We start from the raw sequence: 27,582 nt of genomic DNA, 5'->3' as shown, positions 1-27,582 counted from the left end.
TAAGGTTGGAAGAGACCGTCAAGATCATCAAGTCCAACCGTCAACCCAACACCGCCGTGCCCACTGAACCGTGTGCCGAAGAGCCACGGCTACGCGTTTTTTGAGTCTTTGAGGATACCCATTGGGCAACGGCCCAGCCTCAAGCTGTTGCACAATGTGAGGTCAACGCCGACTCTGCCTTGGGAAGGATTTATTTATCTTGGTTTTAGGCATCTACAGGAGACATGTCTCCATGCCATCTAGTCAACCTCGGCTCTCTCTGAGCTTGGGAGTGAATACCCCTGCATGCACGTTGAGCCATTTCTAGATGAGATAAATTAAAATTTGCTGCCGTTCTCCACTGTGAGAGGCAAAGCGGCAGCGGTGAGTGGAGAGGTGAGTCCTTACGATGTCCAAAAGCCACCTCTGGGGTCATGCGCCCCCACAGTCTCCCTGGACCCCCGGCAAGTGAGACTCAAGCAGATGCTGCCCCATGGAGGGCGGGTCAGGGGGAGAGTGCGAACTGGCACCCCCTCCCCAGGCAGAGCAGGGGGAGGATTTTCTCCCCTGCAAAGGATGCTGGGTGGTAGGTGAAGATGGGCGCCTCATTTTCGGAGTCGAAAAAAGCCACTCGCTCCGCCTCGTAGTCCAGGTAAATCCCGATGACTTTGAGGGCGGCAAGCAGGGAAATGGGGATGGTAGGAGAGGTGAGAGCCTGGTACTGGCTCCCACACTGCCCCACTGCCCAGATCCCCACCTCGGGGTTGACACTGATCCGTCCCTTTCTCCTCACTGACTCCTTGGCCACCCCAACAGCCCAGGCTTCTCCATCGCCCACCTCCACCTCCCAGTAATGCCTTCCCATGCTGAAACCCTGGCAGCCCAGGACACAACGAGAGGAGTCGAAACGCTTGGGGTTGTCGGCTACGGGTTGGCGGGTCTCTTCCCATCTCACACGCTTGCCATCCTCAGATAGGACCAGCCGGGGATGTGCCGTCTCCGGATCCAGCGTCAAACTTACTGGGGAGAGAGAGAAGACGAGCGCCATGGACGCAAGATTGGAAGAGTGCAAAAGACGGTTGCGTGAAGGGAACTTGATCTAGAGGAAAAATAAGGCGCTCAAGTGTGGATATTTTTGCTGGAAGTCTCCAGGCCATCGAAAAGAGGAAAGAAATGCTCAGGTGTCCTGTGACTCTCCTTTTTTAAGTTCCCATGTGGAAATATTTGGAATTTTCACCTTTGTTCTCACTCAGAGAGGTTGTTTCCAAAGGTGACACTGACCCTACGTGAGGTCCCACAGCACCCCAACACTCACCATGTTCCCCAAGCTCTGCCAGGAGGAAAACTCACCCTCTCTCATGTAATCAACCAGATTAATCTCTTCTTGCTGTGTAACATGGCTACAGCTCTGCAGGGCATGTTGGAAGTATCTCTCTGTTTCACTGGGACTTCTCCTACCTGGCCAAGATCTCCTTCCTGAGATCTGCTGCAGACAGACCTAGCACGACCTCAAATCCCCTCCTCCCCGGTTTCTCCGTACCTTGAAATTTCATCAGCATCTCCTTGAGGGCAATGTTTTTCTGAGGAAGACCAACAGGTTTCTCTCCTGGATCAGGCGACATCTCTGCTGGCTTCTGGGCACTGTCCTTCTGAAGCCTGAAGAGAAAAGAAGGAAGACCTTTCTAGCAATACTTCCTTCACTCATAACTGTCATTATGCACTGACCAATTTCCAGCTGGGATGTCTTATAAAGGACGAGAACGGGCTAGAACAGGACTAGAGCGATGGCTTGACCCTAGGGCTGTCATTAATGATCTCCCAGAGAAGGGTTTGCTGACCCAGAGCATGTATCTGTTTTTCTTCCCAAAGAGAAGAGTCCTTGGGTCATGAAGGAATCACCAGCAGCACTCTACATCAAGGGAAATGCGGTCAAGAAAATATGCCTTTTCTTGTCCATTTCTGTCTTTCCAATAATGCACCTTCTTAATCCATGCCCAAAGAGGACACGAAGACGTCTGTCGTAGGGGTGGAAGTTCAAACCGGATTCCCTTCCACCGGGGTGCACTCCTGAGTGTTTAAACGTCCACGTAGTTTTAGCTGCTGGGTTGCTATTTTTGACGGGCTCACGAAGGCAGGGAGTGAAAGGTCAGCCCTCCAGGAGTAGTTTTGGATGGACTACCATCATCCCATCTGATACCTTTCCCCGGTCTTCAGCATCCTACTTGGACCTTTTGCGGTGTCCTGGTTGTCTCCTACGTGTCTACACAGTCCCTAGCATACAGGGACCGTACGTGGTTGGGGTTTCAGAGTCCATGAGAGCCGCCACCGCAGAAATAAAGAACACAAACATCATAAGAACACGTGAAAGGAGCCGCAAACCTGCTCAAGATGTTTCTGCTGTCCTACAAGGGAAAGACAAGAGAAGGAGCATTAGGTCAGGGCAAAGGCAGCCTGGCAGTAAAGTGACATCTGGCAACTCAGGGCACTGCTCTGTCTAAATTATGGGTTTAAAACGAGCCCCTCAGTACAGTGTTTGCAGGGAGTGAGGAGACATCATGGCAACGACACTTAACGAGCAGCTCGTTGTAGTTCTCTGCCGTCACCCACCACCTTTCATGCCCCTACTCTTCTAGTAAGGGCGTTGTTACTGCTTCAATGTATTTGAGCGTTTCAAACCAGGAGTCAACCGGAGCTTGCAGGTGGGCTCCGGTGAAGGGTTTGGATGACTCCCTAAAGATGAGATGAGTGCCTGCTGTTTCTCATTAGATCTCATTAGATTCAGATCAGATATTAGGAAAAAGTTTTTTACGATGATGGTGGTGGAACACTGGCCCAGGTTGCCCAGAGAGGTGGTGGATGCCCCATCCCTGGAAACATTCCAGGCCAGGTTGGCCGGGGCTCTGAGCAACCTGATCTGGTTGGAGATGTCCCTGCTCCTTGCAGGGGGGTTGGGCTGGGTGGGCTTTAAAGGTTCCTTCCAACCCTAACGACTCTAAGATTCTATGATTCTCCACAGCCTACAAAACTTGGACGGTCATTTTGGATGTAGACATGTACAACCAGATGGATGAAGCCCATACCCATCTAGTCAGTGATCTAAATAGACTGTGGTTGACTTAAAATATTCAAGTGGACAGTTGCTTGTGATCATTTAAGAAAATAATTTAAAAAAAAAAAAAAGCTTTGAAAGAGACATTTTAAAAGGAGTATTTAAAATGAATTTGACAGTACAAGGTCAACAGTCTTCAGAGGTCTCACCTGCAGGAATTCACACGCTGGCTGCTGACACTTCTCCTCCAGTTCACGGATCTGCTCGCCGACGGAGGAGATCTCCTCCAAGAGCCTGTTGATGTTCTCCTCCTGTCTCCTCATGATCTCCTGGTCCAGTTTTGCCAGCCGGTCCAAGAGGAGACGTTCCTGTCCCTCCACAAACTGGTGCAGCTCCTTGACTTCTGCCACAACCTTCTGTCTCTCTGTTTCCACTCGTTCCTGCAACGAGAACCAGCACACGCAAGGGAGAGGCAGGGCTAGGGGCAGAAGTGGTTGAGAAAAATTGCCCACTTGTGAGAAAACTGAGGAATAAAAAAATCAGCAATAACCTGGCAAAAATCCCACACATGCTCCCAGCCTGCTGAGACATACAAGGAGCAGAAGACACGGGGAAAATGGGAATATTTTTTCATTTACCCCAGGGACTGGCTGTCGTCGCTGCCCAGACCTTACTCCAGTGGAGATGACATTTCCTCACACGTGCAAGGGACCGCAGAAGTGTGATCTCTGGCCACGGCCCATCTCATGTCTTCACACCCATCGCCGTGGCCAGAGGGACAACCAAACGGAAAGGGGGAAAGCCATTGCCACCCAGGGATAGACACTTACAAGGAAGTCAAGGCTTTTCCCTTCCTCGGCCGTTTTCAGCCCCTGTAGCTTTTCTCTCCTGTCCTTCAGGATCTGCACGTGAGCCTGTAATTTCTCCTGAGAAGAAACACCTTGTTGGTGCATTTTCTTCCTCCGCCTGATCTACCCCTCTACCCTCATCCTACCAGCCAGAATGGGTTGCTTTCTCCAACAGCCAGGGTGAAATTCATGGCATAGATTGGAAAAGACTCAAGCAAAGGACCAAAGCAGCAGACTAGCGGCTTTAAAAGACTGGGGAGACCTGGCTGGCATCTCCTCAGGTTCAGCCCGTGCTCAGTGCCGACCCAAAATGTGTAAACTCAGGCTGTTCGCTCAGTTCGGCTGCCAAGGGACGTGGGTTTGGTCACAACTTCAAAGCCTGGATGGGACGTTCAAGCCAGTTTGCACCACAGAGGTGTGGAGACCATATCTCCACCGCCCTTGTGCAGTGAGACCAGGGCTAGATCACACATACACGGCGAGAGTAAATTTTTCTTCCTGCTTTCAGCGAAACCAGTTTTCACAGCAACCAGCACATCTACACAGTGAAACAGGAGCCCAAACCACAGATGAGCTGGAAAACCCAACCCTGCCTTGCGCACCAGTGCCGTAAGACCAAATTCTGTCGTGCACATCTACGAGCAGCATCTCCTCCGCCCCAAATCCAGCTCCCTGACCCGGTCCCCTCCTCCTCCCTCATCCCCATGCCACGCACGGAGACATCCCACCTTGTCCTCCTCTGCAGCCTCTTCAATGGGGACCACGGCATGGGCCCGGTGAGCCTGGGACTCCCTGCAAACCAAGCAGATGGGGGCCTGATCCTCCTCACAGAAGAGTTTCAGAGCTTCCTGGTGCTTCTCGCACAGCTTCTCCCCCCCTGCCCCTCCTCTGGCTGCCCGCAGGCTCAGCCGCGTGGCTATCTCGATGATTTTTGCCAGCTCCCGGTTGGGCCTCAGGTTTCTCTGCGGCGCCGTCTCTTGGCACCGAGGGCAAGTGAAATTCTCCTCGGCTTCCTCCCAGCAGCGGGTGATGCACTCCCGGCAGAAGTTGTGCCCACAATGGATGGAGACGGGGTCTTGGAAGAAGCCCAGGCAGATGGAGCAGGAGGCTTCGTCGCGGAAGCTTTCGGCGGGGCTGTCTGCAGCCATGGTCTCAGCGGCGAGGATGACGGGACAGCTTTCGTTTTCCGCCCGGGGCTGGTCTTGCCTGCTGGCTGCTCCCCTTCCTGCAGGTGTCTTGGGCCGCCGAAAGTGAGCAGCGGGGGGAGTTCCGCCGACAAGACGCACCGGGTTTTCACCGGGTTGCAACCGCCGCCAAGCGAAATGGGTGGCGGCAGAGGGGAAGGGAGAATCCCCCTCTCCCCAGGGACCCCGGTGGGCTGAAAAGAGATTAAATGGAAAAGAGACATCCTTGGTCATTTCCTGGATTGTTAGTGCTGCAGCTCTACGTGACACCCCCTCCTCAAAAAAACAGCCAAGTAAATGGAGGGGTAGACCCTGCCCCAATCCTCCCAGCCTGGTTTCATTGCTCATTAATAAATACACTTTTAATTTATTAACTGAAGGGCATAGCCATGAAGATCGACCTTGAGCAAAGCCCAAACGCAGACAAGCCTTCCTTCTTCCAGCCAAAGCACTGAGACGCATCCGCCGCCGCTCGTTTCAGCTGTCTGTCATTCATCAGACCCAACCGCCGTCTTTGCCGCAGCCCTGCCAGCGTCCTCCTCTCCGCAAGTCTACGTGCAGCTATAAATACTTCTGTTGTTGCTTTCGATTCTCCTTTTGAACAGGATGCCCTTTCTTTCACGGTTCAGAGCTCAGCCCTGAAGTCAAGCGATTACCACGCACTCGCTTATCTTTAATTTTCCTTTTCTTCCGAACCTGCCCGCAATTAAGGGAGGGGATTTCCTCCCACCCCGTAAATGAAATAACTCCGGGGCCGGCCATGCCCCTCACTCAGTCTGCTCAGAAACGGGTTCTCCTTCACCCAAGATCCCACCATTCTGCGGAAGAGCTTCCTTCAGCCCTCAGCCACTGCACTTTTGGGGAAAAAAAAAAGGTGAATATTTCAGGAATGACCTTCCAGCAATGGAATTGTCCCCTCCCACAGCCACTTTTTGATTTGCAAGGTCACTTTGCTCCAGCTGCACCGGCTTTGCACGGTTGGTTGAGCGTCTGCCCGCATAAACCTGCCTGCCCCTGCTTTTTGTCTATCGCTTCAAAATCAGTAAAATAAAAATCTCTCCAAAATCAGTAAAAGCTTCAGCATCCCTGGTTTTCCTGCAAAGCCCCTTGCCCCGAGCGGTAGCGATGAGCTCCCGAATCCACCAAGACCTCATCCCAAACTAGGTTTCATAACACCAACGTGGTAAAAGTCCTCTTCTCCTTCTCTCTTCCCTTCTGCAGCTCTCCTGGAGGGAGAGCAACGTCTTTCTTCTTACTTTTGGAGAGGAAACCCCGAATTCACTCAATCCCACGGACCATCAGCCCGTGGCACGTGGAACGGCAGCTCCCAGCCCAAAGCCCTTTGTGTGCTGAAGCGAACAGGAGTTATTTGCATTGGGTTGAGGCTGGGTAACGAAGTGACACATTTTCTGAGAACATCGCTAAATAATGCATCTGCCGTTAGTTGTTCACAAGTGGTTTTTTTTTTTTGAGGGGTCACGATTTTCCAGTGCAGAGCCCCGTGCACATGAACACTCAGACTGAAACCTGTCGTACGGTTTCATGCTCCAGGCATCTTTTTTTTTTTTTTGGTTAACCTGGCTTTAAAAGTTGATTTACTGGGGAATGAGACGTGTGCAGATACTGGTGTTGGGATGGACACCCCTGAGGAGCTGCTCAACTTTTGCGTTAAGGACGTTGCCTCCTCTCCTCTTCTTCTTCCTCCTGCTGTCCCACACGTGCGGGCAGCATTGTCACCCCTGCCCCAGCGCCAAAACCCACCTTTCGTCCCCAATTCCCTACATGAGCTGCATCATCAGAGTAATCTCCCAGTAATCGCTCTTTGCTGTGCATCTCAAGGGCTTGAAGCAGAGCTTGGCATGCCGGCAAAAGCATCTCCAAACCCTGCAGCCAGCTGATTTTGCCACACCCAGCGGGCACTGATGAGCGTTAACAGCTTTAAGCAGCTCCCCTGGGGACCCCCAACCCCTGGCCTGGAGCGGGGTCTGTTTAAGCTCAGCCCCGAGGTGGGGGTCCTACCACAAACTGCCTTGGAGGAGTATCCACACGTGGCTGGTGGGCCCTGCTGATCCATCCTGTCATGGTTCGTGACTGCGGTGCCCTCAGTGAGAGAATTTTGCCTCCTGGAGAAAATTCAGCAGAGTTTTGGTGCTGCCTCTCTCAGGACTGGAGGAAAATCCGGGCACTGGGGGAGCCGGGTGTTGGATCCCATCATGGGGCTGGGGAGATCTGGGCGAGCGACGCATATGCTAAGGGAGAGACGCAGAGGTGGGTAAAGCATCGCTCGCCGTGTCCGGATGATGCTCAACTTGGTCTCAAAAAGTCACGGGGAAAGGAACTGTGGGGTCTGTCAGTGCACCCCTCTCCCTCAACATCAAACCTCAATCTTGAGGCAAAACTCGCTGAAGGCTTGGTGTGACTGTGGATAACCTGGCTCAGCTCCTCAAGGTGCGTTTGGTACCGGTTTTGGCTTTTTTTTTTTTTACAAACAAAGTCTTGCATTACAGCTGTCTGCGTGGTAAACTGGGTTGGGCCTGAGGTGGGTTAAAAATAACGACACCCGGCCTCCAAACGAGCCCTTAATTGGCTGTGTGTAAGCAGGGGCGACAATTAGCGAGTATGATCTCAAGAGGGAGCTGGAGGACGTGCTGTGAAGAAGAGGCGGACATTTGCTTGATGCCCCTGCGCAAGAGTTAAAAAAGAAAATCGGTCACCAAAGGCTTTCCGTGGGATTCTGCTTAATTGCTTCCAGGTGTAAACGTGTTGGCGGGGGCAACCACAATTCATCACCGGGCACAAACCGCCCTACCTCAGCTTTCTTCCTTTGCGTTGCGTCTTTTTGCTCCTGCCTCCTTTTCCCACAGTTTTGGGGTTAAATCCAAATACAGATTTGGGGAAGGAGCATGCTTTTTTTTCCCCAGCAGATCTCACTTTCAGGGGATCAGCCAGGCAAGGGAACATTTTGGGCTGAAAAATAGGTCCATTGGGAAAGGAGTCGCCTGCGTTCAGCCTGGTTGGTGCCTGGCTGTGCAGAGGTGGAGAGGGCAGGGTGGCGATGGCCAAACCCGCGCGTGGGTCTGTCCCAAACGCTGGAGAGGTTCAAAACCTTCTTCAGCCTCACCTTCTCCACGGATGCTCTTCCCCATCTTTTCCATGCCAAGCCCCCTCCCCAAATCCTCTTTGCTCCCGTCCTCAGCCGCACTTCCAGGGTGTGGCTCTCGCCCCCTCCCAGATTGGTGGGGCTCCTTTTCCCCATCCTTCCTCCCTGCCCGGCTGTGGGTACCGGAAAACCCACACGTTCCACGGGTACCGGCCGTTTAGGGAACGGGGACCACCCTAAAGGACACACCATCACCTAGGCTCTGCCCACGCTGGGGGGTGGCAGGAAGGGAAACGCCTTTCCCTCGCTCAGAGGAAAATGAAAGTGGCTGACGTCTGGTGGCTCACATCGGGGGGGGTCCATGGCTGCGCCGAGCCCCGCCGCGGAGCTCCCCAGAGAAGCCTGCTGCCCCATCTGCCTGGAATATTTCCGAGACCCTGTCTCCATCCACTGCGGCCATAACTTCTGCCAGGCGTGCATCAGCCGCTGCTGGGAGTGGTCCACGACGAATTTCACTTGCCCGCAGTGCCGGGAGACGGCGCCGGAGAAAAACTTTCGGCCCAGCCGAGAGCTGGCGCGGGTGCTTGAAGTCGCCAAGCGGTTGAGTTTGCGGGCGGCCAGAGGGGAGGCGGTGGAGGAGGAAGGGTGCGAGAGGCATCGCGAGCCTCTGAAGGTCTTCTGCAAAGACGACGAAGCCTTCATCTGCATGATCTGCCGGGAATCCCGAGCACACCGGTCTCACGCCATGCTTCCCGTGCAGGATGCTGTCCAGGAATACAAGGTAAAGTGTGATTTTTAATTTTTTTTTATTTTTTTTTTTTTCCATCTAGATGTGCGCTAGGAGCCAGACCAGCACCATCAAGGCTGGTGTTCCCCCAGCAGCACGTTACCATCAGGCTATGAACCCTTTCGCCCTCACCCAGGGCAGCAGGCTGGGGGCAGAATTGTTGTCCCCTCCCGGGTTTTTGCCTTCGCTCTTGCCCCCACCGTAGCGAACCGACCCGTTTCAAAATGACAGTGTCGGCCACGCACTGGTGCTTCTGCTGTCTCTGTTCTCATCCAAGAACCTGTTCTCCGTGGCTGAAGGGCTGAGGTCTTAACCTCCTCTTCCCCGCCGCGAAATTTAAACTTTTGTCCCTCTCTGGTGCTTACCGGACGTTTGATCCCAAGATACTCTCCAAATCAGCAGGAACATGGACCAATAAGATAGGGATATGAGGAGAAGCTCTGGAGTTGACCACAGTGCAATCCCCTCCCCAGAGTAATTTTTTTTTAGGCTGTCCCCATCTCCAGAGACATGCAGGGTTGGTTTTTTTTTATTATTTTTTTTCTTTCTTCCCCAGGGACGAATCCAGGCTCGCTTGCAAGCCCTGAAGGAAGACAGAGACAAACTCCTGGGGTTTCGAGAGGTTGAAATGAGGAGAAACTGGGAGTACTTGGTAAATATTTTTTCGAGGAGCGATGGGGGTCTGGGTGTCTCCCTTTGGCTTCAGATGAGATGTGTGTGGGAGATCGTCCTGCTTTGTCTTGGGGCTGGAATCCCTCTCCAGGTGCCAAACCAAAAGCTGCCTGACTTTTCTCTGCATTTTTGGGGAAAAAATAACAAGCAGAGCCTGGAGCCCAGCCAGGGACTCCATTGCTGAATGCAACCCCCCCCCCCCCCCCAAAAAAAATGTATATACATACACAAAGGGTATAAGATGTTTCTAGGTGTGCAGCCACTGGCATGCGTGGGACTTTGCTCTTTATTTTTTTTTCTTCTTTTCTCGTGTTCCCGCCTTGCAGGAGAAAACCGAAGCCGAGCGGCAGAGGGTTTTCTCCCAGTTCGAAGGGTTGCGTCTCTTCCTGGAGGACCATGCCCGTCATCTGCTGGCTGATCTGGGGGACCTGGAGAGGGACATCGAGAAAACACAGGAAGAAAACATCACTGGCCTGACGAAGGACATCTCTCGACTGGATAACTTGATCCAGGAGATGGAGGAGAAGTGCCAGCAACCGGCAAGCAAATTTCTGCAGGTGAGGGAAAAGGGAACGGAGCCAGGTTATCGCTGCCTAAGTTGAGTTTCATTGAGTTTCATTGAGTTTCGTCTTCCCTCTCTCCCTTCCAGGACATCAGAGGCACCTTGAGCAGGTATGCGGCTTCCTGAGCTTCTCCTTCCCACCCCAGGCTGGGAAGAGGGGTTGGACCTTGTGTTTGGCCTCACCCAGAGGTCAAATATTTGTCTTTGTGGAGAGATCTCCGAGCAAAGGTGTCTCTACCCACCATCAAATGTGCACCAGGTTTATTAAAGCCTGGCCCAGCTCCTCTGAGCTATGGGTGCGCAGAAAAGATTTCTTGGTCATTCTCTGAGGAGATGCGTCCTCACCTCTTCGTTCCATCCTTTCCTCCAGGTTCGAAAAGGAAAATTTCCAGCAGCCCCCGTTGCTTCTTCCAGAGCTGGAAAAGAAAATCAGCCACTTCAGGGAGAGAAATATTGCTCTAGAGGAGACGCTGAGGAGCTTCCAAGGTACTGAGCGTGGGCTGGGATGGGGAGCAACACCTACATGAGCGTAAATGATATTTATTTATGTAGAGCATGAATTATATTTCATTGCGACTATACATGTGGTCTCAGCGTGGCAGAACCTCTCTGTTTTCACAGCCATGCTGGTACCTGCGTGTTGCATCAATTAATGCCTCTCTTCCCCCCCTCTTCAGACATCCTGATGTTTGAGCTGCCTGAAAAGAGTAAGTCCACTTCTCCTGGAGGTGAGGGAGTGGGAAGGACCGAGGGAAGGCTGAGCCCAGCCTGGGCCGTGAGTTGGAGGGTCGTCTGGGGATGGCGCTGCCGCGTCCGAACAAAACGATGAATGGGAGGAGAGGCAAAAACTCCGTAAGGAGTCAGGGAATCCTCACCGTAATGTGTTGATGGATTCATCTCTTTTTCAATGGAGCTGCATGAAGACTGGCTCTGCCCCTCACCTCAGTGTGTTGAGGGACCAAGTGCACAGTTTGGCATTTTTGGCACCAAAAGAAAAGGGTGGAGGTCTCGTACTCATCTGCTGTGGGGCTTGTTGTCTTGGTCACATGGGAAGCTGCTTCTGATGCTTGCCCAAGTCCTGTAGGATGGGGAAAGCCATCACCTGCCCTTGCAGAAGGGCAGAGCATCACAAAGAATGGGATGGATGGTGCTACCAGACCTCCCCGCTCGGCCCTTGGTGGTGAGGCAGAACCTGGGGCCACAGGAGATGATTTGGTTTCCTTTTGACGCTCTGCTCTCCACCTCTTGCAGTGAAGGTGACCCTGGATCCGTCCACAGCTCACCCCCAGCTTGTCGTGTCGGCAGACGGGAGGAGCGTGAGGTGGGAAGACGCCCAGCAGGACTTGTCCGCTGAGGGGTCTGGCACTGATCCCTGCGTGCTGGGCTGTGAGGGCATCGCCTCGGGAAGATGCTGCTGGGAGGTAGAGGTGATGCCCAAAGGCTCCTGGGCCGTGGGGGTGGCCAGGGAGTCCCTGAAGAGGAGGGAGGAGACTGCTGTGAGCCCCAAGATGGAGCTCTGGTCTATGGGTCTATGTGACGGGCAGTTTTGGGCTCTCACCTCCCTCGAGCGTATCCCGCTATACCAGATCCAGGTCCCCAGAAGGGTCCGGGTCTCTCTGGACTATGAAAAGGGTCAGGTGGCTTTCTTTGATGCTGATAAGAGGGCCCTGATCTTCACTTTCCCGGCGGCCTCATTCAAAGGGGAAAGCATTCACCCCTGGTTCCTGGTGTGGAGCGAGGGGTCCCAGCTCACGTTGTGTCCCTGAAGCTCTCCCTCCTTACCCAAACACAAGTTTTACATCCCAAACTTCCCTGTTTCCAGCACTTTGGAGGACTTGTGTCTACTAAAGTCCAAGATGGCCTCTCTTTCCATCCTCTCTGCATCTCTGCAGACCAGTGTCCCAAGTGGTCATCCCTAAGTTGGGGCATCAGTACGAATAGAGCTACGTCTGCCCCACAGTGTCTTGCACCAGCTTGATGGCTTCTGTCTTCTTTTACGGTTTTAGACGAAGTAAAAAGACTTAGATGCTTAACGTTCTTGTCTGTCTGGTTATTTGCTGCTTCTGGGTTCGAGGTTGGGGTGGGGGGAACTGGAGTTTTGGTTAACCAAATCCTGGTACTGGCACAAAGCCTGCGAGTTGGCTGTGCCTACGTTAGCCCCACGTGGGTGACGCGGGGACATCCGCTGCTCTCCTGCCTGCTGGCAGTCCCAACCAGAGGGAAAGACACGGAGGAGAAAATAATGTATTTTTTATTATTAGTGATCTACATCGTTGAGTTTTCACATATCAGTTGTTGGAGGAGAAGAGAGGAAACAGTTGAAGCACGGGGGCTGCTTTTCCATGCGTGAACTTTGCCTCAGCAAAGGCACCACACTGGTGATGGGGACATCTCTACTTCATCAGGCAAGCCTCGGGAAAACTTGCCTTTCCATCACTGTCACTAAATTTTTCCTGTTTTCCCACCATTTCCTGTTTCTGTGCCCCAGACTCCCCTCTCCAGAGCTTCACCACCCTTTCTGCCTCATTTATCGCTTGTTCCTGTGCGCCAACACCCCAGTTTCTTGGGGAAGAAGGAAACACAAAAACCCAAGTCCCCCTTTCTCCTGTTCCCCGTGGTCCCAGGGTAGCATGGAGGGCACGTAGTTGTCCCCTGAGGCTGTAAAAAGTGGGGGGCTGGGGGGGCTCTGCTCTCCGTGTCTCAGGGACACAGCCTGAGCTGGGACCTGGCCCCCACCACCCAGAGCCACGGGCGCAGCCTCTCTCCGGTGAAGGAGGCGCGGGAAAAAACGAACATGAGCCCCCCCTCATCCGCATCAAAAAATGCCACCGTCCCTCCGGCGTAGTCCAGGTGGATGCTGACCCGCCGGGGCACCCAACGGAGGGGTAGGAGGGTCACCTTGTGGGTGGTGAGCGCCCGAACTTGTCCCCCCCACTTCTCCACCCCCCAGATCCCTCCTTGGGGGCAGAGGCTGAGATGCCCTTTCCGACGGATGGACTCACGGGCCACCCCCACAGCCCAGTCCCCCCCGTCCCCCACCTCCACCTCCCAGCAGTGCCGGCCGGCCACGAAACCCTCGCAACCCAGCACAAAGGGCCAGTAGTCGAATCGCTCCGGGTTATCGGGCAGGTCCTGTCGTCCTCCTCCACGTCTCACGCTCTTACGGTCCTCGGAGAGGATGAGGTCGGGGTGAGCCGTATCGGGGTCCAGCGTCACGATGGCTGCGGGGTGGGGGACAGGGGTGTCAGAAGAGCATCCCAGGGATGCGGGGGGGTTGGAGGGGACCAGCAGGACCCAGGCTGGCATCCAAGGGTATCCCAAGATGGATGCATCCCCAAGAAGGGGAAAGGTGCCGTGCACGAAGCAGAAAAGCCGGTTTTAACCCCCCCCAAAAAAAAAACCCAAAAGGAAAAGGTGCACTGTAATGGCAACAGGCTGATGCAAAAATCCCTGCAGACTTTAGGCTACGTTGGGCCAAAAAAAAAAATATGCTGAGGGGAGAAAAAAAAAAAATGAAGGAAAGGGATATGTGGGATGTAAACCAGCAGAGTCTGGAACAGGTTGTCTCCTACAGCAACCGCAAGACAAGACCGGACCGGTTTGGCTGAGCACGTAGTTTAAAAAAAAAAAAAAAAGAGCTAAAACCCGAAGGCAGTGCGATGAATTGAGTCAATCCATTTCCGTATCTGTTTAGTGGAAACGGTTCGGTTTCGAGGCGAGCGCTCTGCCCTGGGGTGGGTTTTCCTCCAGCGTTACGCTGAGGGCTCCAGCCACGGGGCCAGAAAGCTCGTTGGGCTGCCCTGATTTTCGTGTTCTTCCTTCAGCATCTATTTTTGGCCACTACGGGCTAGGTGCACCTTCACCTGACAGGTACGGCTGCTCTTACGTGCTCAGGCTCAGCGGAAGCCAATTTTGGGAAAGACAAGGCTGGAGGAGGAGCCGCCGAGCCGGAGAGCAGCCTGTCCTTCATCTGCGAGCGGCCTTCAGGAATTAGGGCAAAACGTGTAAAATTAAGAGAGTAATAAATGAGGCATTAAGTGGGTATCCAAATGTCGTTTCTTCTGACCACAAAAAGCCCTTTGCTTTTCCTCTCTCTCCTCCATCGCAGGGTTTCTCTCTGCAGTATTTCCACTCCCAAGGTATATCCAAAATGAGCTAAAGGCAGCTTAGCTCTCCCCAAAATACGGCCAGTTTATTTTTTTTTTCCCCTTCTCAAGCCCTTCTCAGTACCTTGTAGCTTCTTCAGAGTTTCCTTCAGGGCTCCGTTCCTCCATGAGAAGTGACAGACTCTCTCTTCTGGCTCTGGAGAAACATCAGCCGGCAGCTGGAACGTCACTTTCCCACACCTGAGGAGAAAAAAAAACCCCCGACAACCCGCGCTTTTCGGAGGGATTGCCATCATTTCAGGAAATCTGATGCCACCAGAAATGAGGGGATGGTGTTGCTAGAGTGTCGGGTTTTTTAATCTCACCCCTTTGGCAACCGAAACCTCAAGGAAAGTAAAGGCCAAATTTCCCTGTTGGATTAATCTTCTTTTTTTTTTTTTTTTTTTTAAATGAGAAAAGTCCTACTTGGGATGACTGGGATGGAGAAAAGATTCAAGACTTTGCAGGGAAATTAAAGGCAGCCTTTGCCACGCGGAGGTCATTTTGAGGCTAAAACTCTTTTGATCAGCACATCTTGATCAAGATGAGGGATCCCTCAAGGAGAGCAGGGACGAGCATGTAGTAGCGGTGGTCCCCACAACAGCTTTTTCTCCTCCATGGTCACCACCGTTTGAAAAACTTGTGAAACAGCCATTCAGAGAGGCCGCGTACCTGCTGACAGTGCTTTTTGCATCCTGGGGAAAGAAGAAAGAGGAAAGGAAGCTCAGCACGAACTTTTCTCCTTAGATCACAGCGATGCTGGGCTGTTTTGTCCCGGACGGACCTCTTGGGTCTGCTCCAACCCTCTGCTGAAGGCTGTGTCCAAGCAAGGCCTCAATATGTGCAGGGACGGAGATGCCTGCATCTCGAGGGACCCTGACCCGGGAAGGCACCACGCTCCCATGGAAAACATTTTTTTTTTCCCCAAATCCAGAAAAAAATTTATCCTGCTGCTAACTGTGCCGGTTGCCTCTCACCCTTTCACCGGGCGCCTCCAAGGCTCTGTCTGGTCTGCTCCGTAATCCTGTAGGAATCGCAGATCACCGGAGCCCCCAGCAGTGCTGATGGCCGTTATCGGCCCTCACCAGCCCCACCTGAGACCCCCTGCCCCCGGCTCAGAGGGTTTCCTCCCCTCAACCCGTTGGGAGTTTCAGAATTATCGAAGGACCAGGAGCAAACCAGAACTAGGAAAGTCCAACGAATTAAGCCAGTAGCTACCCAGTGGGGAGGACCCTCCCTACAATTTTCCTTTGAAAAGCTGTAAACTGGCTGAATTCACTTACCGATTTCTGATTCTTGTCCTCTTCCTTTTGTGTCGAGGTGTCCAGCTGGGAAATTTCTTCTGAGGGTTTGGTGGCGTTTTTCGCCTGCCTCTTCTCAATCTCATTTTTCAGGTCTTCCAGCTGTGAAAGCAAGAAGACCTCTTGTCCTCCTGGGTCCTGCAGCCTGCCTAAAATCTGAGCACAGTCTGCCAGGGCTCAGCTGCTCTCCTCCCCTCTTAAGACACAAGCGAGGGAGCGGTGGGATGGGAAATACCACGAGGAATTCGCGGAAAGGCGTTTGCCGCAGGGAGGAGATCAGCCGTGAACCCACACCCCTACTGACTTTTCTTGAATTCCTGGAGAAATCTGGGTGGAAAGAAAAATCAAACCCGATGCAAAAGGGTTTTCCTCACAGGTTTGTGAGGAAAGCTGCTGATAAAAGCCACAAACTTGCATGAATTTGGGCAGAAAGCCGTGCAATTCCTGCACTTACCAGCAACCGAAAAGGATCTAAGGAAACGACCCAAAAGTCGGTCTATTAGTGCCCGGGGATTTGAGAGGTCAGGGAAGTTGTCACCTACCAGATCCTCCAGTTTTCTGCGCTCCAGGGTAGCTGTCCTTCCTCGGAGACCTTCTCTCTCTTCCTTCAGAAAACTTAACATCCACCCGAATTTCTTCCCGAAGCGAACTAACAAAACCTGCTGGTTTTACGCTTTTGATGGGGTTGGATCTTTCTCTTCCTGTTCCTTCCCAGTCCCGGGTGAAACTGCAGCACGGATGCGTTGAGCATGCGAGTCAGCTCTTCGCTCCGTGTCTCCTGGGCGGGAGGTGGTGACACCCTTGGCCTGATCTGCTGGGAGCATCACGCTTCTCCCTTGTCAACCTTCCAGCTTTTTATTCGGAGGGCTGCCACCTCTCCGCTTTCATCCCTCTCCTTTTAGGGCTGGGCACTTGGGAAAACCCTCAGCCTTCTTGGGAAAAGGCTGGAGGGAAAAGACCTTCAGGCTGCTGGGAGGGTGAGGAGCTCTTGAGGCTTGGTGGGACCCCGCGGATGGGGAAAGCATGAGAAAACAGGGAGGGAAACGTGCGGCCAGAACCTTGTAGGTGCTGGAAGAGGGGCACGAGTGGGGCCCTTGGGACCCCCGCCACGAATGCACCTATAGCTGCCCATGGCTACGTGCCCTCCAAGAAGCCCTCTCCTGGCTCTGAGCTGGCAGGGAAATGTTCCTAAGCAATTTATAACCCGCTGCTCCTTTGTTGAGCTCCATGGCTAAATATATAAATATTTTTTTTGCATGGCAGCAACTGGGAGTTTTAGAGGCAGCACTGAAGGGCTACCAGCTGGAATAACTCAATAACTGCCAATACTTGGCCAAATTTGGAGATGCAAGTCTCATTTCCAGTGAACTATTCCCACCAGGAAGAGCCGAAGGGGAGTCGCTTGCTCCTGGAACAGCAAGACTGGAAGAAAACGCCCTGCAACCACTTCCCAGGGAAGCGTGGCCTGGGGTGAGCGGGTTGGGAGGCAATCCATCCCACCAGACGCAGGGGGTGGGTGCAATCGAGTGAATGTTGGTATCTAATGAGACATCTCCATCTGAGCCAGGCTGCTTCGCTCTTGGGTGGAGAGCGGCTCCACGCTGGCGGCAGAGCCTAGGGGCAAAGCTCCTTTCATCTCAAAATGAGGTGCCTATGGTTGGGCACCCTAAAAGTGTCTGCAGAGCCTGGCAAACCAGCCGGGGTGGAGACATCTGCGTTGCAGATTTCTAGAGTGAAGAGACACTCTGGGAGAGAGGTGGATGGAGATTAGAGATGTGGAGGGAACCTGTGGCCCCAAAGGAGTCGGAAAAACATCCATTTCTACCTCCAAAAATTTTACTGGCACCCAGTGTTTTGTGTTTCTCAGCAGGTGCCTCTGAGAGGAAGGTGGTGGGACAACGGTAACTTCCAGCAACCCATAAACACACCCCTGCAGAAAAGCTCAAGAGCTTTTCACCTGATCCACCCAGCTTTTCTTCTTTGGTCCTTCTTGCACTGGCAGCCTCTCTATTCATGTTCCCCCGGCCATTCCCAGCTGGGCTTGAATCGGTGTCGGGACGTGGACCCGCCATCCGAGGCGACGGACAGGAAAAGGGAAAAAGGGGAGGAGAAGGGAGAAAGGGCAAAAATATTCAAGGTTGTTTGCTCAAAAGTCTTTCCTAGTAGCCCCAATTGCCCTTTTTAAAATAAATCCTCGTGCCTGAGCTCTTGCAGGGATTTCAGGGTTGAAATCTCCTGCAGTGGGATCCTCCGTGTCTCCCAGCCGATGGGACCAAGTTGCAGCGACGCACCCAAGTGAGGAGCATGGATGGAGGGGAAATGCCGGAGCGTGCCGAATGCCGAAATACCGTCCGTAAGCTTGCCCGCGGCGGGACCCATGGGGATGACGAGACGGGGCTACATCACGGGGCACCCATTCGTAGCTCGTCTGTTATTCTCAGCCCGACTTCGGCCGCTCCCTCCCACTCTCGCTTCTGGTTCCTCTTCTCGGTTCTATAATCAATAACGCGTATTTATTTCGGTGGTGCCTCTTCCTCTTTTGGGTTTCCTCAGAAGAAAATCAGCAGTTTTTCGGGGAATTAATGTCGGTGGGTCAGGCGAAAATGCTGGAAATTTTATTTTGCCTGTCCACTCCGGCCACTTTTATAGATGAGGAATATCTAACCAGCACAGACTTTGGTGCAGTTTATCCCATCTTCTCCCCCTTAGCAGCAAACAGGGAGAAATTGGCTTTTCTTGGGAGTTATCGAGGAAGCTTGACGTATATAACGACATGGAAAATCGCATTCCAGTTGTCTTTGTTTCCCTTCACTGCCTGCAAAGGGGGCTGGAATGACTGGAGGTCCACCACGAGAAGGTGGAAAGGTAAGCCAGGTGTTCCCATCCTGTGTGGCTTCTCTCAATCTTGCTGACCCAGAAGCTGAGAAATCCAGAATAATCCGTCTATAGCAAGGCAGAAAGAGGAGAGCGCAAACCAAAATGTTCTTTTATTTAAAATGAATATCAGAAACGTAGACAGAGATAGAGACCAGCTCCCCGGATGAAGCCAGTTTGTGGTGAAAGGCCACCTCCCCTGGCAGAACGGACTCTGGATCTGCCTTGCAATTGATGTCAGAAAGAAAACGCTTTGCAAAGAAATAGAAACAGGAGGATTCGGGCCATTAAAGGCAAAACAAGTTTTAAAAGGCCACACGTTTGAGTGCTCTTCATCCTTGATCAACCCCTCAATGCTCCCTTCCCTCTGACGCGCTGACTCCATCGCCTCGTACTGGCTGATCCTTCCTCTCCACCGCCGCCCGCTGGTGTCCCCGTCTCCCCATCCTCATCACACAGGTGCCATCCCAAAGCTCCCAGTGGAGATGGACACAGGAGAGGAGCAGCGAGTCCCCTCGGCGAGATGCTCTCAGCAACCACAGCAAACAGCTGGCATCACGCAGGAGATGTCCCTTTCACCAAGGTCAGACAGAGGTCTCAAGGACAGATCTGGAGGGAAGACCTGAACCCTACCCAGTCCAGAGGGGACATCAGCTGCCCGGTCATGGACTGGTCCTCTGAGGGTGGGGTTTGGGTGATTTCTTGCAAACGAGCTCCCATCCCCAACTTGAACCAGGGGAAGACCCTCTCCCCCTTGAACGAGGCTCTGGTGTAAACCAGGATGGGGGTGTCGTCGTCTGCTCTGAAAAATGCCACCCGCCCCGCTTCATAGTCCAAGGAAACCCGTATCCTCCTGGGAAGAGGGTTCAGGCGCAGGTTGGCGCGGGGAGATGTGAGGGAGTGATAGGCCTCCAGTGCCCAGACCCCCTCCTTGGGGGTGAGGCTCATGGGTCCCTTCCTCTTGACGGATTCTCGGGCCACCCCCAGGGCCCAGACGCCCCCCTGCCCCACCTCCACCTCCCAGAAATGCCTCCCCAAGGTGAAACCCTCGCAACCCAGCACACAGGGTTCAAAGTCAAATCTCTGCGGGTTGTCCGGGAGGTCCTGCTGCGTCAGCTGGCCCTTGGCTTGTTTTCGGTCCTCGGAGAGGCGAAGGTTGGGGTGAGCCGTGGCCGGGTCCAGGGTCACGTTGGCTGCAGGACAAGGCAGACCCAGAGCATTGGAGGTAGGGCATGGCCCCAGGAGAGATTTGAGATGTTTCTTTTCCTCCCAGCGTCGGGGACCAGCCCTGCTCTCCCATTTCTCCCAGCTCTGGATGCTTCACGGGGGGGCACGGGCAGGTCTGGGGCTGGCACTAGCCTTGAGGGTCCCCCAGCAGAGCTGCCCCTGGGTGCAAGGAGAAGGCGGAGAGGGCAAAAGCACGGAGCAGAGGAAGGGATGGTGGGAAATTCCCGGGAAGCGCAAATGCTCTTCTCAGGTGTGCCCTTCCTTGGGGTCCCGGAGGGGCATTTGGCTTTGCTGGGACCGCGTCTCGACCCCTGGATATGCCAGGAGCATCAACACTGGGATGCTGCCACCCTTTCCTTCCTCTCTCTGGGGGGGATTGCATTGTTTTCTCCACAGGAACATCTTCCACAAAAAACCCGCCTCGCCCACCCGCTGCCGTTGACTTACTTGGCTCTTGCAATTTAAACATCAGGCTGTCTAAAGAGGAGAGAGATTTCGCGAAATCAGGTTTGTGCGCCAGGCAAAGCGGCTGCAGCTCGGCTTTGTCACGGAACAGCTACAAGGGAGACTTGAGAGGGGAAATAGCGAGGGGTGAGGGCTTGGTGGGGTGCAGAGGCTCTGGGCTGACCTGCGGTTATTGGTGCTGTGGCAGCCACACAGTTCTCCCAAAGCCAAGGGAGAAGAACCTCCCGGCTAAGCTAAACTCATCTCCAAGAGCCACCACCACAAATTTCTCCCCCTGCTCTTGCATCCCCTCCTTGGCTTTGCACCCTCGTGAACTTTAATTTTTCCCACCAGCTTGGAAGCGGTGGGAACACCCACACCAGCAGCTCTGAATTTGCTTTTTGCGTGGGAGAGGAGACTCCTTTGCCCAGCTTGTTTTTTCCCTCCTCTCCACTTCCCAACTGTTTTTTTTTCCTCAGGAAAAACCGTCAGCGTCCTTCTCTGGTTAAAAGTTTCGGCTGCGTTTGTTTACGACAGCTACTAGGTGGGTTTTGCACGAGCAGCCAGCACACAAGAACCCAGTTTCTCCCAGTATCAGGTGCACGTGCCCTCTCCTGGCCCTGCTCGGTACCTTGGCATTTCCTCAGCGTGCCTCTCACCAGGACGTTTCTCTGAAGAAAATCCTCCAGCCTTCTTTCCAGGTCGGAGGAAATCTCCATCGGAGGGTTGAACGTCATCACCTCACAACTGAAAAGAGGGAGGAAAAAAAAAAAAAAAAAAAAAGCGTGACACATCTGATTGCTTGTTTTGTTCTCATTAAACAACCCAGGAGAAGCTACGGGACGGGCTGAGGATACTTATCCAGGAGCAAATAAAATCCCCCTTTTCCCTGCCCCCTTTCTTTGCAGGATGCTTCTGAAGGCGAAGCGCTGTTGGGGGAGGCTGAGCTTTGGAATCCCAGCCTCAGGGTTCACCCAGGTGGCATCCAGACCTCTCCAGGCAAAGCGAGGAGGAGCCGCGTTACCTGTTCAGGAGTCTCGTGATGTCCTAAAGGTGGGAAGAGAGAGGAGAGAGGGTTGGGGACGGGGAACAAGAAATATTGTGTCTTCTTAAAAAAAAAAGTTAAATAATTTTTTTTTGTGGCAGTGCAGTAGCAAAGAAGGACCCTGCGTGCGTGATGATCCCACCTGTGCATTGCTAGAAGACGCCGGGGAGCTCCCACGGGACAGATTTTGGGCTCCCGGGTCTCGGGCTTTGCTCTGTCCCTCCGTTCCCCGCCAGCTCTGAGGCTTTGGGCTCTCACCTGCAGGAATTGGCTGGCCGGCTGCTGGAATTTCCCTTCCATCTCCCAGATAAGGGTGTCGAGGTGGGACATCTCCTCCGAGACCTTCACCACCGCTTCCTCCTGGACCCTGGTGATGGCCCTGTCCAGCTCTGCCAGCTGGGTCAGGAGGAGGCGCTCTTGATCCTTCAAAAACTGGTGCAACCGCTCGAATTCGCACGCGATCTTCTTCCCTTCGTTTTTCGTTTTCTCCTGCCAGGACCAGAGATGAGGGCGAAGGGATGAAAGAAGAGCAGGAGACCTCCCCGTGCTGCCATGACCTCTCTGCAACTCTAGCAGCTGAAACACTGGCAAAAACTTCCCTCACTGATTATTTTTCTTATTTTTACATTGTTCCCGTTTCTATTAGCATGACGTCTCCAGGCCTTGGCAGGAGGAATTGCGGTAGCCTCAGGGGAAGCTCTGTAAGACAGGCAGGAGATGATGGAGAGGCGGGGGTGGGGGGGTGCTACAGAAAAATCCCACCACGCTCAAGACAAAGAGATTGGTGCCTCAAGGCCACCGGGCTGGTCTGGAGACAGCACGTCCTCGGTGATATTCAGTCAAGACAAGGGTGAATTTCGCAACAAACCGTCTTGCTGGGGGTTTAGGTAGTAGCAGGGACTATTCTGGAAGCAAAATCAAAAGGTGGAAGCTCAACTGGGCTCTATAAGAGGGAGATTTACAGAGTTTAGGGAGGAAAAAACCCAAAACATTCCAGCCCATCCCTCCATCCCAGAGTGGGGGCTCTCTGCCCCCCCAGCCCCCTCGCAGAGGAACCGGAGTGTTATCACCCCGGCACAGGCTCCGTCTGGCGTGAAACCCCAGCAGATAAATGCGGGGTTAGCCGATGCCTGGGGACAAGCCAAATAGGCAAGGTCCGGCCTCAAAATACGCCGGCAATGCTGGGGGGGGGTGGGGTGGGGGGAGAGACCCACGGCCCCCCAGACTCCTGCGGGAGGGCACCTACCAGGTACGAGCTCTTCCTTACTCCGGTTTTTCTGCTTTCCAGGTATTTTTCTCTCTCCTCCTTTAGAGCCTGTAGGCGGGCTTGGATTTCTTCCTGAGGAAAAAGAAAATATGGTCTCGGAGGAGCTGAAAAAACCCTTTTCTGACAGTAAAATGAGTTCTGCCCTCGTCTGAGGTGGGAGATGCTTTGCCTAAACACTGGCTCCTCTGCAAGGAGCGGAGCTGGACGAGGAAGAGGAAGGTCCAAAAGTGACCTACAGTGTTCCGAAAAATCCGGGGAAAGAAAAATCCAACCTGTCTGCAAGGATGGGGAAAAATTCTGCGGAAGAGCAAAACACCGACAGCGACCAACAGCCCGAGTCCCGGGAAGCGTGTTAGAGCAAGATAAGCGCGTCGTGAGATTTCCCTGCAAAAAAAAAAACCCACGCAGCCTCCAGAAACTGGCGTCTCTGGGATAAATATTTCTGTATTGAATAACCCTCAGTGGATTTGCTTAGCGTGCGCGTACACAAGTGCTTCTTGAACCCACGGAAGCCTTCAGCAACCGCAACATCTCGCGCCAAGGAGGTCCCCCTGTTGATGCTCCTCTGAGCGCTTTTTGGCTTTTTGGTGAGGAAGATGAGGAGAATGGGTTTGGATCAGCGGGGAAACAGAAAGGGAGCAGAAAAGGGAAAGAAAGGCAGGAAAAAAGTTATTTATCGGTATTTGAAACTAAAGAAAGAGTCGATAGGGGAAGAAATATGCAAAATTGCCCTCAATAACTGATGTAACTTTGTTTAAAAAAAAAAAAAGGATTCTTGGGCGTTTTGACATGTTTTGAGTATGTATCCTTGTCAGTATCGCCGTACAGTCGAGTCAGTAGAGGAAAAACACTGGCAAGGTATTTTTTAATTTCTCTCAGGCTGTTGGCAAAGATGAATAAATCAAAGGATGGGGAAACGGGAACAGGAACACTGCGGGAAAAACAAACGGCCGTGCAATAAAACGCAAACAGACAGCATGTGGGTAAGCGGCACCCAAAGACCCCCTTTTGCAGCTGTGCCATGGAGACGCAAGCGGAGCAGATGCGGCCGAATGGCTGCGTTTTGCTGCTGGAAAGGGATTTTTTTTTTTTTTTTCAGGGGGTGGGGAGGTCCAAGCGCACCCCCGGGCTTTACCTTGTATTCCTGGGCAGCTTCTTCAACGGGGACCACGGTGTGGAAGCGGTGAGCCTGGGACTTGTCGCACACCAGGCAGATGGGCCGCCGGTCGTCCTTGCAGAAGAGCTTCAGGACCTCGTGGTGTTGCCGGCACAAATTCTCCGGTTCCGCCGCTCCTCCTCCATCCCGCAGGCTCAGCCGCCTGGCGATTTCGGCAATATTCGCCAGCTCCCTGCTGGGACGGAAACTCTTCTGCAAAGCCGTCTGCCTGCACTGCGGGCAGGAGAAGCATGCCTCCAGCCCTTCCCAGCAGCGGGTGATGCAGGCCCGGCAGAAGTTGTGGCCGCAGTGGATGGAGACGGGGTCTTGGAAATAACCCAGGCAGATGGAGCAGGAGGCTTCGCTGTGCAGGCTTTCCGCCGGGCTCTGCGTAGCCATGGCTCTTCCCAACCTGCCTCCGGAGCAGGATCCAAGGAGCTTCACTTTGTGGGAAGAGGAGGAGGAGGTTCCTCTTTCTGGCTCGGCCGTTTTTCTCCTTGCGAACGGAGGGGGAAATAGATTCCCAACCCTAATGCCATGAAACGGAGGCACGGAGAGAAGCAAGAAGAGTGTGAGAGGCGCGACGCTTCCTCCTCGCCTCTTGCCGGCCTCCCACCGGTTTCGGCTCAGTTGACTTTTCTGAGCCAGATGTGAGTCAGCAGATAGGAGGCTGGAGGGGCAGGGCCGCCCTTCAGCGGGAGCCAGGACGGGCTGGAGACGTGTTTGGGGAGGAATCTCATGAAACACAGGGCGGGATACCCTCCTGCACCGGGACCAATGCTGGAACGGGACGTCAGGGTCCTGGAGGTGACGAGTAGCCCGTGAGGCAGTGGTGGGACCATGCGCCGAAGATACCAACCCCACATGGGGCTGCGTTAGTAAGAGTGGGGAGGGGAAGGATCGCTCCCCTCCGTCTGCACACTTGGGGCCACATCTGCGTATGCGACCAGCTTGGGGCTTCCCAGTACAAGGCAGACAGGGTCGGGCCGCCAAACTGAAGCCCAGGAGGGATGAGGAGAGGTCAGGATTATCCAGCCTGGAAAGCAGAAGAATCAAATCCCCGTCTGCGACTGCCCAACAGGGCCAGAGGACAGAGTCAGGCATCAAATCTCTCCATGCCTCTCATTATAGCCTTTCAATTGTTTAATTAGCCATTTAGGCTGCTTAAACGGAGCTCCTGGGCCCATAGTCATCCTTGTCCTGCTTTTCTCTGCTTTCCTAAGCATCGGCTCTTGGGGACAGGACAAGGACTTGATGGCCTGTCATCTGAACCCCTGCGTCCCTTGCATGTTCTCAAGGAAAACGTCCAATCTCTCGCTCAACTAAAGTCTAGTGTGTCAGGGATCACATTGAGCCGACACCAACAGGAGCGGTCCCCTGTCTTTACTTGACACTAAACATCTAAAGAGTCATTGAGGTTGGGATATGACTGGAGAGTCCCCTTTCCCTTGATTCCTTTTCTAGATTGTCCCTGGCATACGGTCTCTCTGATCCCACCAATCCCCCTCTGTCCGGTGGCTCCATCCCCAACTACGGTAGCGGCTGGGTTAGAGAGATGGATCTAAGGCTGTCCCGTCCTTCCAGGACAGGAGTTTTCGGAGGATCATCAGAGCTCAGATGGAGCTCATGGTTTGTTTTCCATGGGTGGGTGATGCTCAAGGGGCGTGGGGAAGGGAGAGAGGAAGTGATGTTCCTCCTTTCTTCCCCCATTCTCTGCCAAGGAAGAATTGAAGCACCTCTTGCTCTGATTTCAGAAGCTGCAGTTGGGTCTGAATCTGTTCCTCAGAGGAAAGAAATAAGTATCCTGTTTAACGGCATAGTTTCTGGCGTCAGAGGTAGGCTCGTTGGTATTGCGACACAAACGGTGCTTCCTGGTCCACAGCTGGCTTAAAACTCACTCTGGGTCTTTCCAGCATCTCTGGTGCAGGAGGAAACCAGTTTCAGGTTGGCCTGAGGCATCGTTTCTGGAAAGTACCTCGTGAGGGGTGAAGCCAGGAGGAAAAAAAAAAAAGGAAAAAAATCTCAATACAAAATTGGAGCGGGCTCATTTCCAGATGGCACGTGGGCCAGCTGAAGAGCTTGCACATCTGACGCCAGCTGGTCCACAGCAGCAGGAGACAAAGTTTTGATCTCTGGAGGATGGCATTTTGCTGTCAGCAGGGACATTCAGCCATTTTCAATACCTTCATTTGAAAATTTATTTTTTTTTCTTAGCTTAGTCTTAAGTCAGATGGTAGTAATCGATGCTTTTAGAATTAAAAAAAAAAAAACAACCCAAAAAAACATAAAACCAAAAAATAAGGAGCAGAGGGTAAAGATCAGTGCGAGGCGGGGTCAATTTCTTCCATTCTCGTGGATTTTGGCACAACTTGCCGTGCCCAGCAGAAACAATGGGGAACTCTTGACTGCTCTGGAAGGAAGCGTTTGGAAAGGTTTGTGACACCAGGACTGTTTCAAGGCTATTACCTCCCCCTTTTGTTTTTTCCCTTTTTTTTTTTGTTTGTTTTTAAACCAAGGTCAAGGAGACTTCAGGGGGCTCTGGGGTAGGAGAGGGGCTGAGGATCTCTTTCCTTTTCTTCCTACTGATCTTGATAAGGGACCCGCATCCTGAAGGAGAGAGCTCTTTGTGGGTTTTAGATAAACAAACCCTCGGGAGGCTCGGTAAAACCCTGGCCTTGCACATGTGAGGGATTGCGGTGGTGAAAAATCATGTGCGTCCGTTTCTCACTCTTCCCCAAGCCTCTGCTCATGGCTGAACCCTGGGGGAGATGACCCCTTGGTCCCCAAGAGCATGAAGCTCCTATGTCCACCTCTTCCTCAGGGCGGGTAATGCTGCCTCAACAGTTGGTATCGAGAGACAAGGATGGGTGAGTCCACGGGTGGTTTATCCCGCAGCTCGAAGGCCATACAGCTGTCTGCACTTGTCAAGAGCAGCAACACCAGGAGCTTCTGGCCTTTTGTGTGTCAACGTGCCCATAAAACCCCTCACCTTGGACTCCTGGCAGCCCCATCCACGATGGAATGGTTATGGTGTACCTTGGGCCTGTTGCATGCCACGTGGATAAGACTCCACTCATCTTCGCAGAAGAGCTTCAGGGCTTCCTGGTGCTCCTTGGACAAGTTCTCCTCTCCTTCCACCTCTCTGACTGGTCACAGGTTTGAGCTCTTGGCTACTTCCTTGACGCTGGCCAACTCCTAGTTGGATTAGGGGCTCTGCCGGGGCACCGTCTCCCTGCACCAGGGACAGGAGAAGTTGATGGTCATTCTCCTTCCCACTTCTGAGTGATGTGCACCTGGCAAAAGCTGTGCCCACAGTGGATGGATGCAGGGTCCTGGAAGAGTTCTGAGTGGATGGAGCAGGAATCTTTGTCCTGAAGGCTTTCCAAGGACCTCAGGACCTGTCAGAACAGGGTCTGCAGAGCTGTTTGGGAGAACTCTAACATCTCTTAGGTGATTTTAAGGGTTGAAGCTCACCCCAGGGCAGGGCCTTCATAGCTGGCAGAATTTATGCCGCTCCTGACCCCTGGGACGTCAGCCCTGCCCTTGGGACGTCCGGCCAACACCCTGCAGAGACGGCTACGGATCCCCTGGAGATTGCTGGTATCTTCAAGACCTTGCGAGGTCCCAGCAGGTTTCTCTGGTCTGTGGCAACAAAGCTGAGAGTCTGGATTGATACCTCACCTTCCTTTCCCTGCTCTTTAAACGCCTTTACTTTCAAAAATTGTAGTTGTCCCTTATTTCCAGCATCATCCGTTTGCCATTGCCTTTCAACCGGTTTCCGGTCTGGGTGGTTTTCAGGCCCGTGAGCAGGAAGAGTGGTTGTTGCTCCCTCCCGCCACAGCTGTGATGAAGCAGGAAAGTTTTTGTTAAGTGCTTTCATTTCAGCTTTACAAGAAACAGGTCAAGAGAGGGCAGCAAACCCACCCGGGTTTGCCGCGCTGG

General features: G+C 53.2%; 4 protein-coding genes and 1 long non-coding RNA gene across 11 annotated transcripts; 1 reads left to right on the top strand and 4 right to left on the bottom strand.

Annotated features, from left to right (window-relative positions):
- Positions 1-173: 173 nt before the first annotated feature.
- On the bottom strand, positions 174-8,518 carry LOC104479950 (E3 ubiquitin-protein ligase TRIM39). 3 transcript variants are annotated; one of them, XM_010120728.2, is made up of 9 exons: positions 8,410-8,518; positions 7,080-7,742; positions 5,462-5,909; positions 4,605-5,254; positions 3,859-3,954; positions 3,238-3,468; positions 2,359-2,381; positions 1,520-1,635; positions 174-999 (listed from the first exon to the last, which is right to left on the bottom strand). In XM_010120728.2, the coding sequence occupies exons 3-9, from the start codon at positions 5,520-5,522 to the stop codon at positions 485-487; spliced, it is 1,692 nt and encodes a 563-aa protein (XP_010119030.2). In that variant the 5' UTR covers positions 5,523-5,909; positions 7,080-7,742; positions 8,410-8,518; the 3' UTR covers positions 174-484. The 3 variants fall into 3 exon arrangements, with proteins under 3 accessions (XP_010119030.2, XP_086625475.1, XP_086625474.1); XM_086769349.1 differs by having other exon boundaries at positions 4,605-5,621; positions 5,724-5,909; XM_086769348.1 differs by having other exon boundaries at positions 4,605-5,909; positions 8,416-8,497.
- LOC104479951 (zinc finger protein RFP) lies at positions 8,459-12,211 on the top strand. Its single transcript, XM_010120729.2, has 7 exons — positions 8,459-8,941; positions 9,504-9,599; positions 9,946-10,176; positions 10,269-10,291; positions 10,552-10,667; positions 10,859-10,888; positions 11,433-12,211. The coding sequence occupies exons 1-7, from the start codon at positions 8,522-8,524 to the stop codon at positions 11,945-11,947; spliced, it is 1,431 nt and encodes a 476-aa protein (XP_010119031.2). The 5' UTR covers positions 8,459-8,521; the 3' UTR covers positions 11,948-12,211.
- Positions 9,857-11,865, bottom strand: LOC147596829 (uncharacterized). Its single transcript, XR_015261322.1, has 4 exons — positions 11,740-11,865; positions 11,057-11,653; positions 10,424-10,597; positions 9,857-10,047 (listed from the first exon to the last, which is right to left on the bottom strand). It is a non-coding gene; the product is annotated as an uncharacterized LOC147596829 (long non-coding RNA).
- Positions 11,969-17,807, bottom strand: LOC104487419 (E3 ubiquitin-protein ligase TRIM39-like). 4 transcript variants are annotated; one of them, XM_086769379.1, is made up of 6 exons: positions 16,170-17,807; positions 15,610-15,729; positions 14,999-15,021; positions 14,412-14,527; positions 13,221-13,402; positions 11,969-12,378 (listed from the first exon to the last, which is right to left on the bottom strand). In XM_086769379.1, exons 1-6 carry the CDS (start codon positions 16,248-16,250, stop codon positions 12,232-12,234), a joined length of 669 nt encoding a protein of 222 aa, XP_086625505.1. In that variant the 5' UTR covers positions 16,251-17,807; the 3' UTR covers positions 11,969-12,231. The 4 variants fall into 4 exon arrangements, with proteins under 4 accessions (XP_086625505.1, XP_086625506.1, XP_086625507.1 ...); XM_086769380.1 differs by having other exon boundaries at positions 12,251-12,839; XM_086769381.1 differs by having other exon boundaries at positions 12,251-12,617.
- A 783-nt stretch (positions 17,808-18,590) lies between these two features.
- LOC104487418 (E3 ubiquitin-protein ligase TRIM39) lies at positions 18,591-25,184 on the bottom strand. 2 transcript variants are annotated; one of them, XM_086769339.1, is made up of 7 exons: positions 23,620-25,176; positions 22,464-22,556; positions 21,476-21,706; positions 21,197-21,219; positions 20,804-20,919; positions 20,176-20,205; positions 18,591-19,694 (listed from the first exon to the last, which is right to left on the bottom strand). In XM_086769339.1, the coding sequence occupies exons 1-7, from the start codon at positions 24,742-24,744 to the stop codon at positions 19,099-19,101; spliced, it is 2,214 nt and encodes a 737-aa protein (XP_086625465.1). In that variant the 5' UTR covers positions 24,745-25,176; the 3' UTR covers positions 18,591-19,098. The 2 variants fall into 2 exon arrangements, with proteins under 2 accessions (XP_086625465.1, XP_086625466.1); XM_086769340.1 differs by lacking the exon at positions 20,176-20,205 and having other exon boundaries at positions 23,620-25,184.
- Between the last annotated feature and the right edge of the window lie 2,398 nt (positions 25,185-27,582).

The sequence above is a fragment of the Chlamydotis macqueenii genome, chromosome 36 (assembly GCF_036417535.1).
Source record: "Chlamydotis macqueenii isolate bChlMac1 chromosome 36, bChlMac1.mat, whole genome shotgun sequence".
Lineage (NCBI taxonomy): Eukaryota > Metazoa > Chordata > Aves > Otidiformes > Otididae > Chlamydotis > Chlamydotis macqueenii.
This window is presented reverse-complemented; position numbering and strand designations above follow the sequence as displayed.

What these genes read in the sequence shown, in the direction of transcription:
- LOC104479950 (XM_086769349.1), bottom strand. Translation starts at nt 5,522, where the DNA reads ATGCGTCTCAGTGCTTTGGCTGGAAGAAGGAAGGCTTGTCTGCGTTTG. An exon ending in AGCAGAAACATCTTGAGCAG is followed by an intron (nt 1,636 to 2,358) that starts GTTTGCGGCTCC and finishes TTTTCTCTTCAG; the next exon opens with GCTTCAGAAGGACAGTGCCC. An exon ending in GATGCTGATGAAATTTCAAG is followed by an intron (nt 1,000 to 1,519) that starts GTACGGAGAAAC and finishes CTCTCTCCCCAG; the next exon opens with TAAGTTTGACGCTGGATCCG.
- LOC104479951 (XM_010120729.2), top strand. Translation starts at nt 8,522, where the DNA reads ATGGCTGCGCCGAGCCCCGCCGCGGAGCTCCCCAGAGAAGCCTGCTGC. An exon ending in GGAGAAACTGGGAGTACTTG is followed by an intron (nt 9,600 to 9,945) that starts GTAAATATTTTT and finishes CCCGCCTTGCAG; the next exon opens with GAGAAAACCGAAGCCGAGCG. An exon ending in CGGCAAGCAAATTTCTGCAG is followed by an intron (nt 10,177 to 10,268) that starts GTGAGGGAAAAG and finishes TCTCCCTTCCAG; the next exon opens with GACATCAGAGGCACCTTGAG.
- LOC104487419 (XM_010130377.2), bottom strand. Translation starts at nt 16,250, where the DNA reads ATGTTAAGTTTTCTGAAGGAAGAGAGAGAAGGTCTCCGAGGAAGGACA. An exon ending in AGGACAAGAATCAGAAATCG is followed by an intron (nt 15,022 to 15,609) that starts GTAAGTGAATTC and finishes TTCTTTCCCCAG; the next exon opens with GATGCAAAAAGCACTGTCAG. An exon ending in GCAAAAAGCACTGTCAGCAG is followed by an intron (nt 14,528 to 14,998) that starts GTACGCGGCCTC and finishes TTTTCTCCTCAG; the next exon opens with GTGTGGGAAAGTGACGTTCC.
- LOC104487418 (XM_086769339.1), bottom strand. Translation starts at nt 24,744, where the DNA reads ATGCCTGACTCTGTCCTCTGGCCCTGTTGGGCAGTCGCAGACGGGGAT. An exon ending in CACGCTGAGGAAATGCCAAG is followed by an intron (nt 20,206 to 20,803) that starts GTACCGAGCAGG and finishes TCTCCTCTTTAG; the next exon opens with ACAGCCTGATGTTTAAATTG. An exon ending in GTTTAAATTGCAAGAGCCAA is followed by an intron (nt 19,695 to 20,175) that starts GTAAGTCAACGG and finishes CTTGTCCTGCAG; the next exon opens with CCAACGTGACCCTGGACCCG.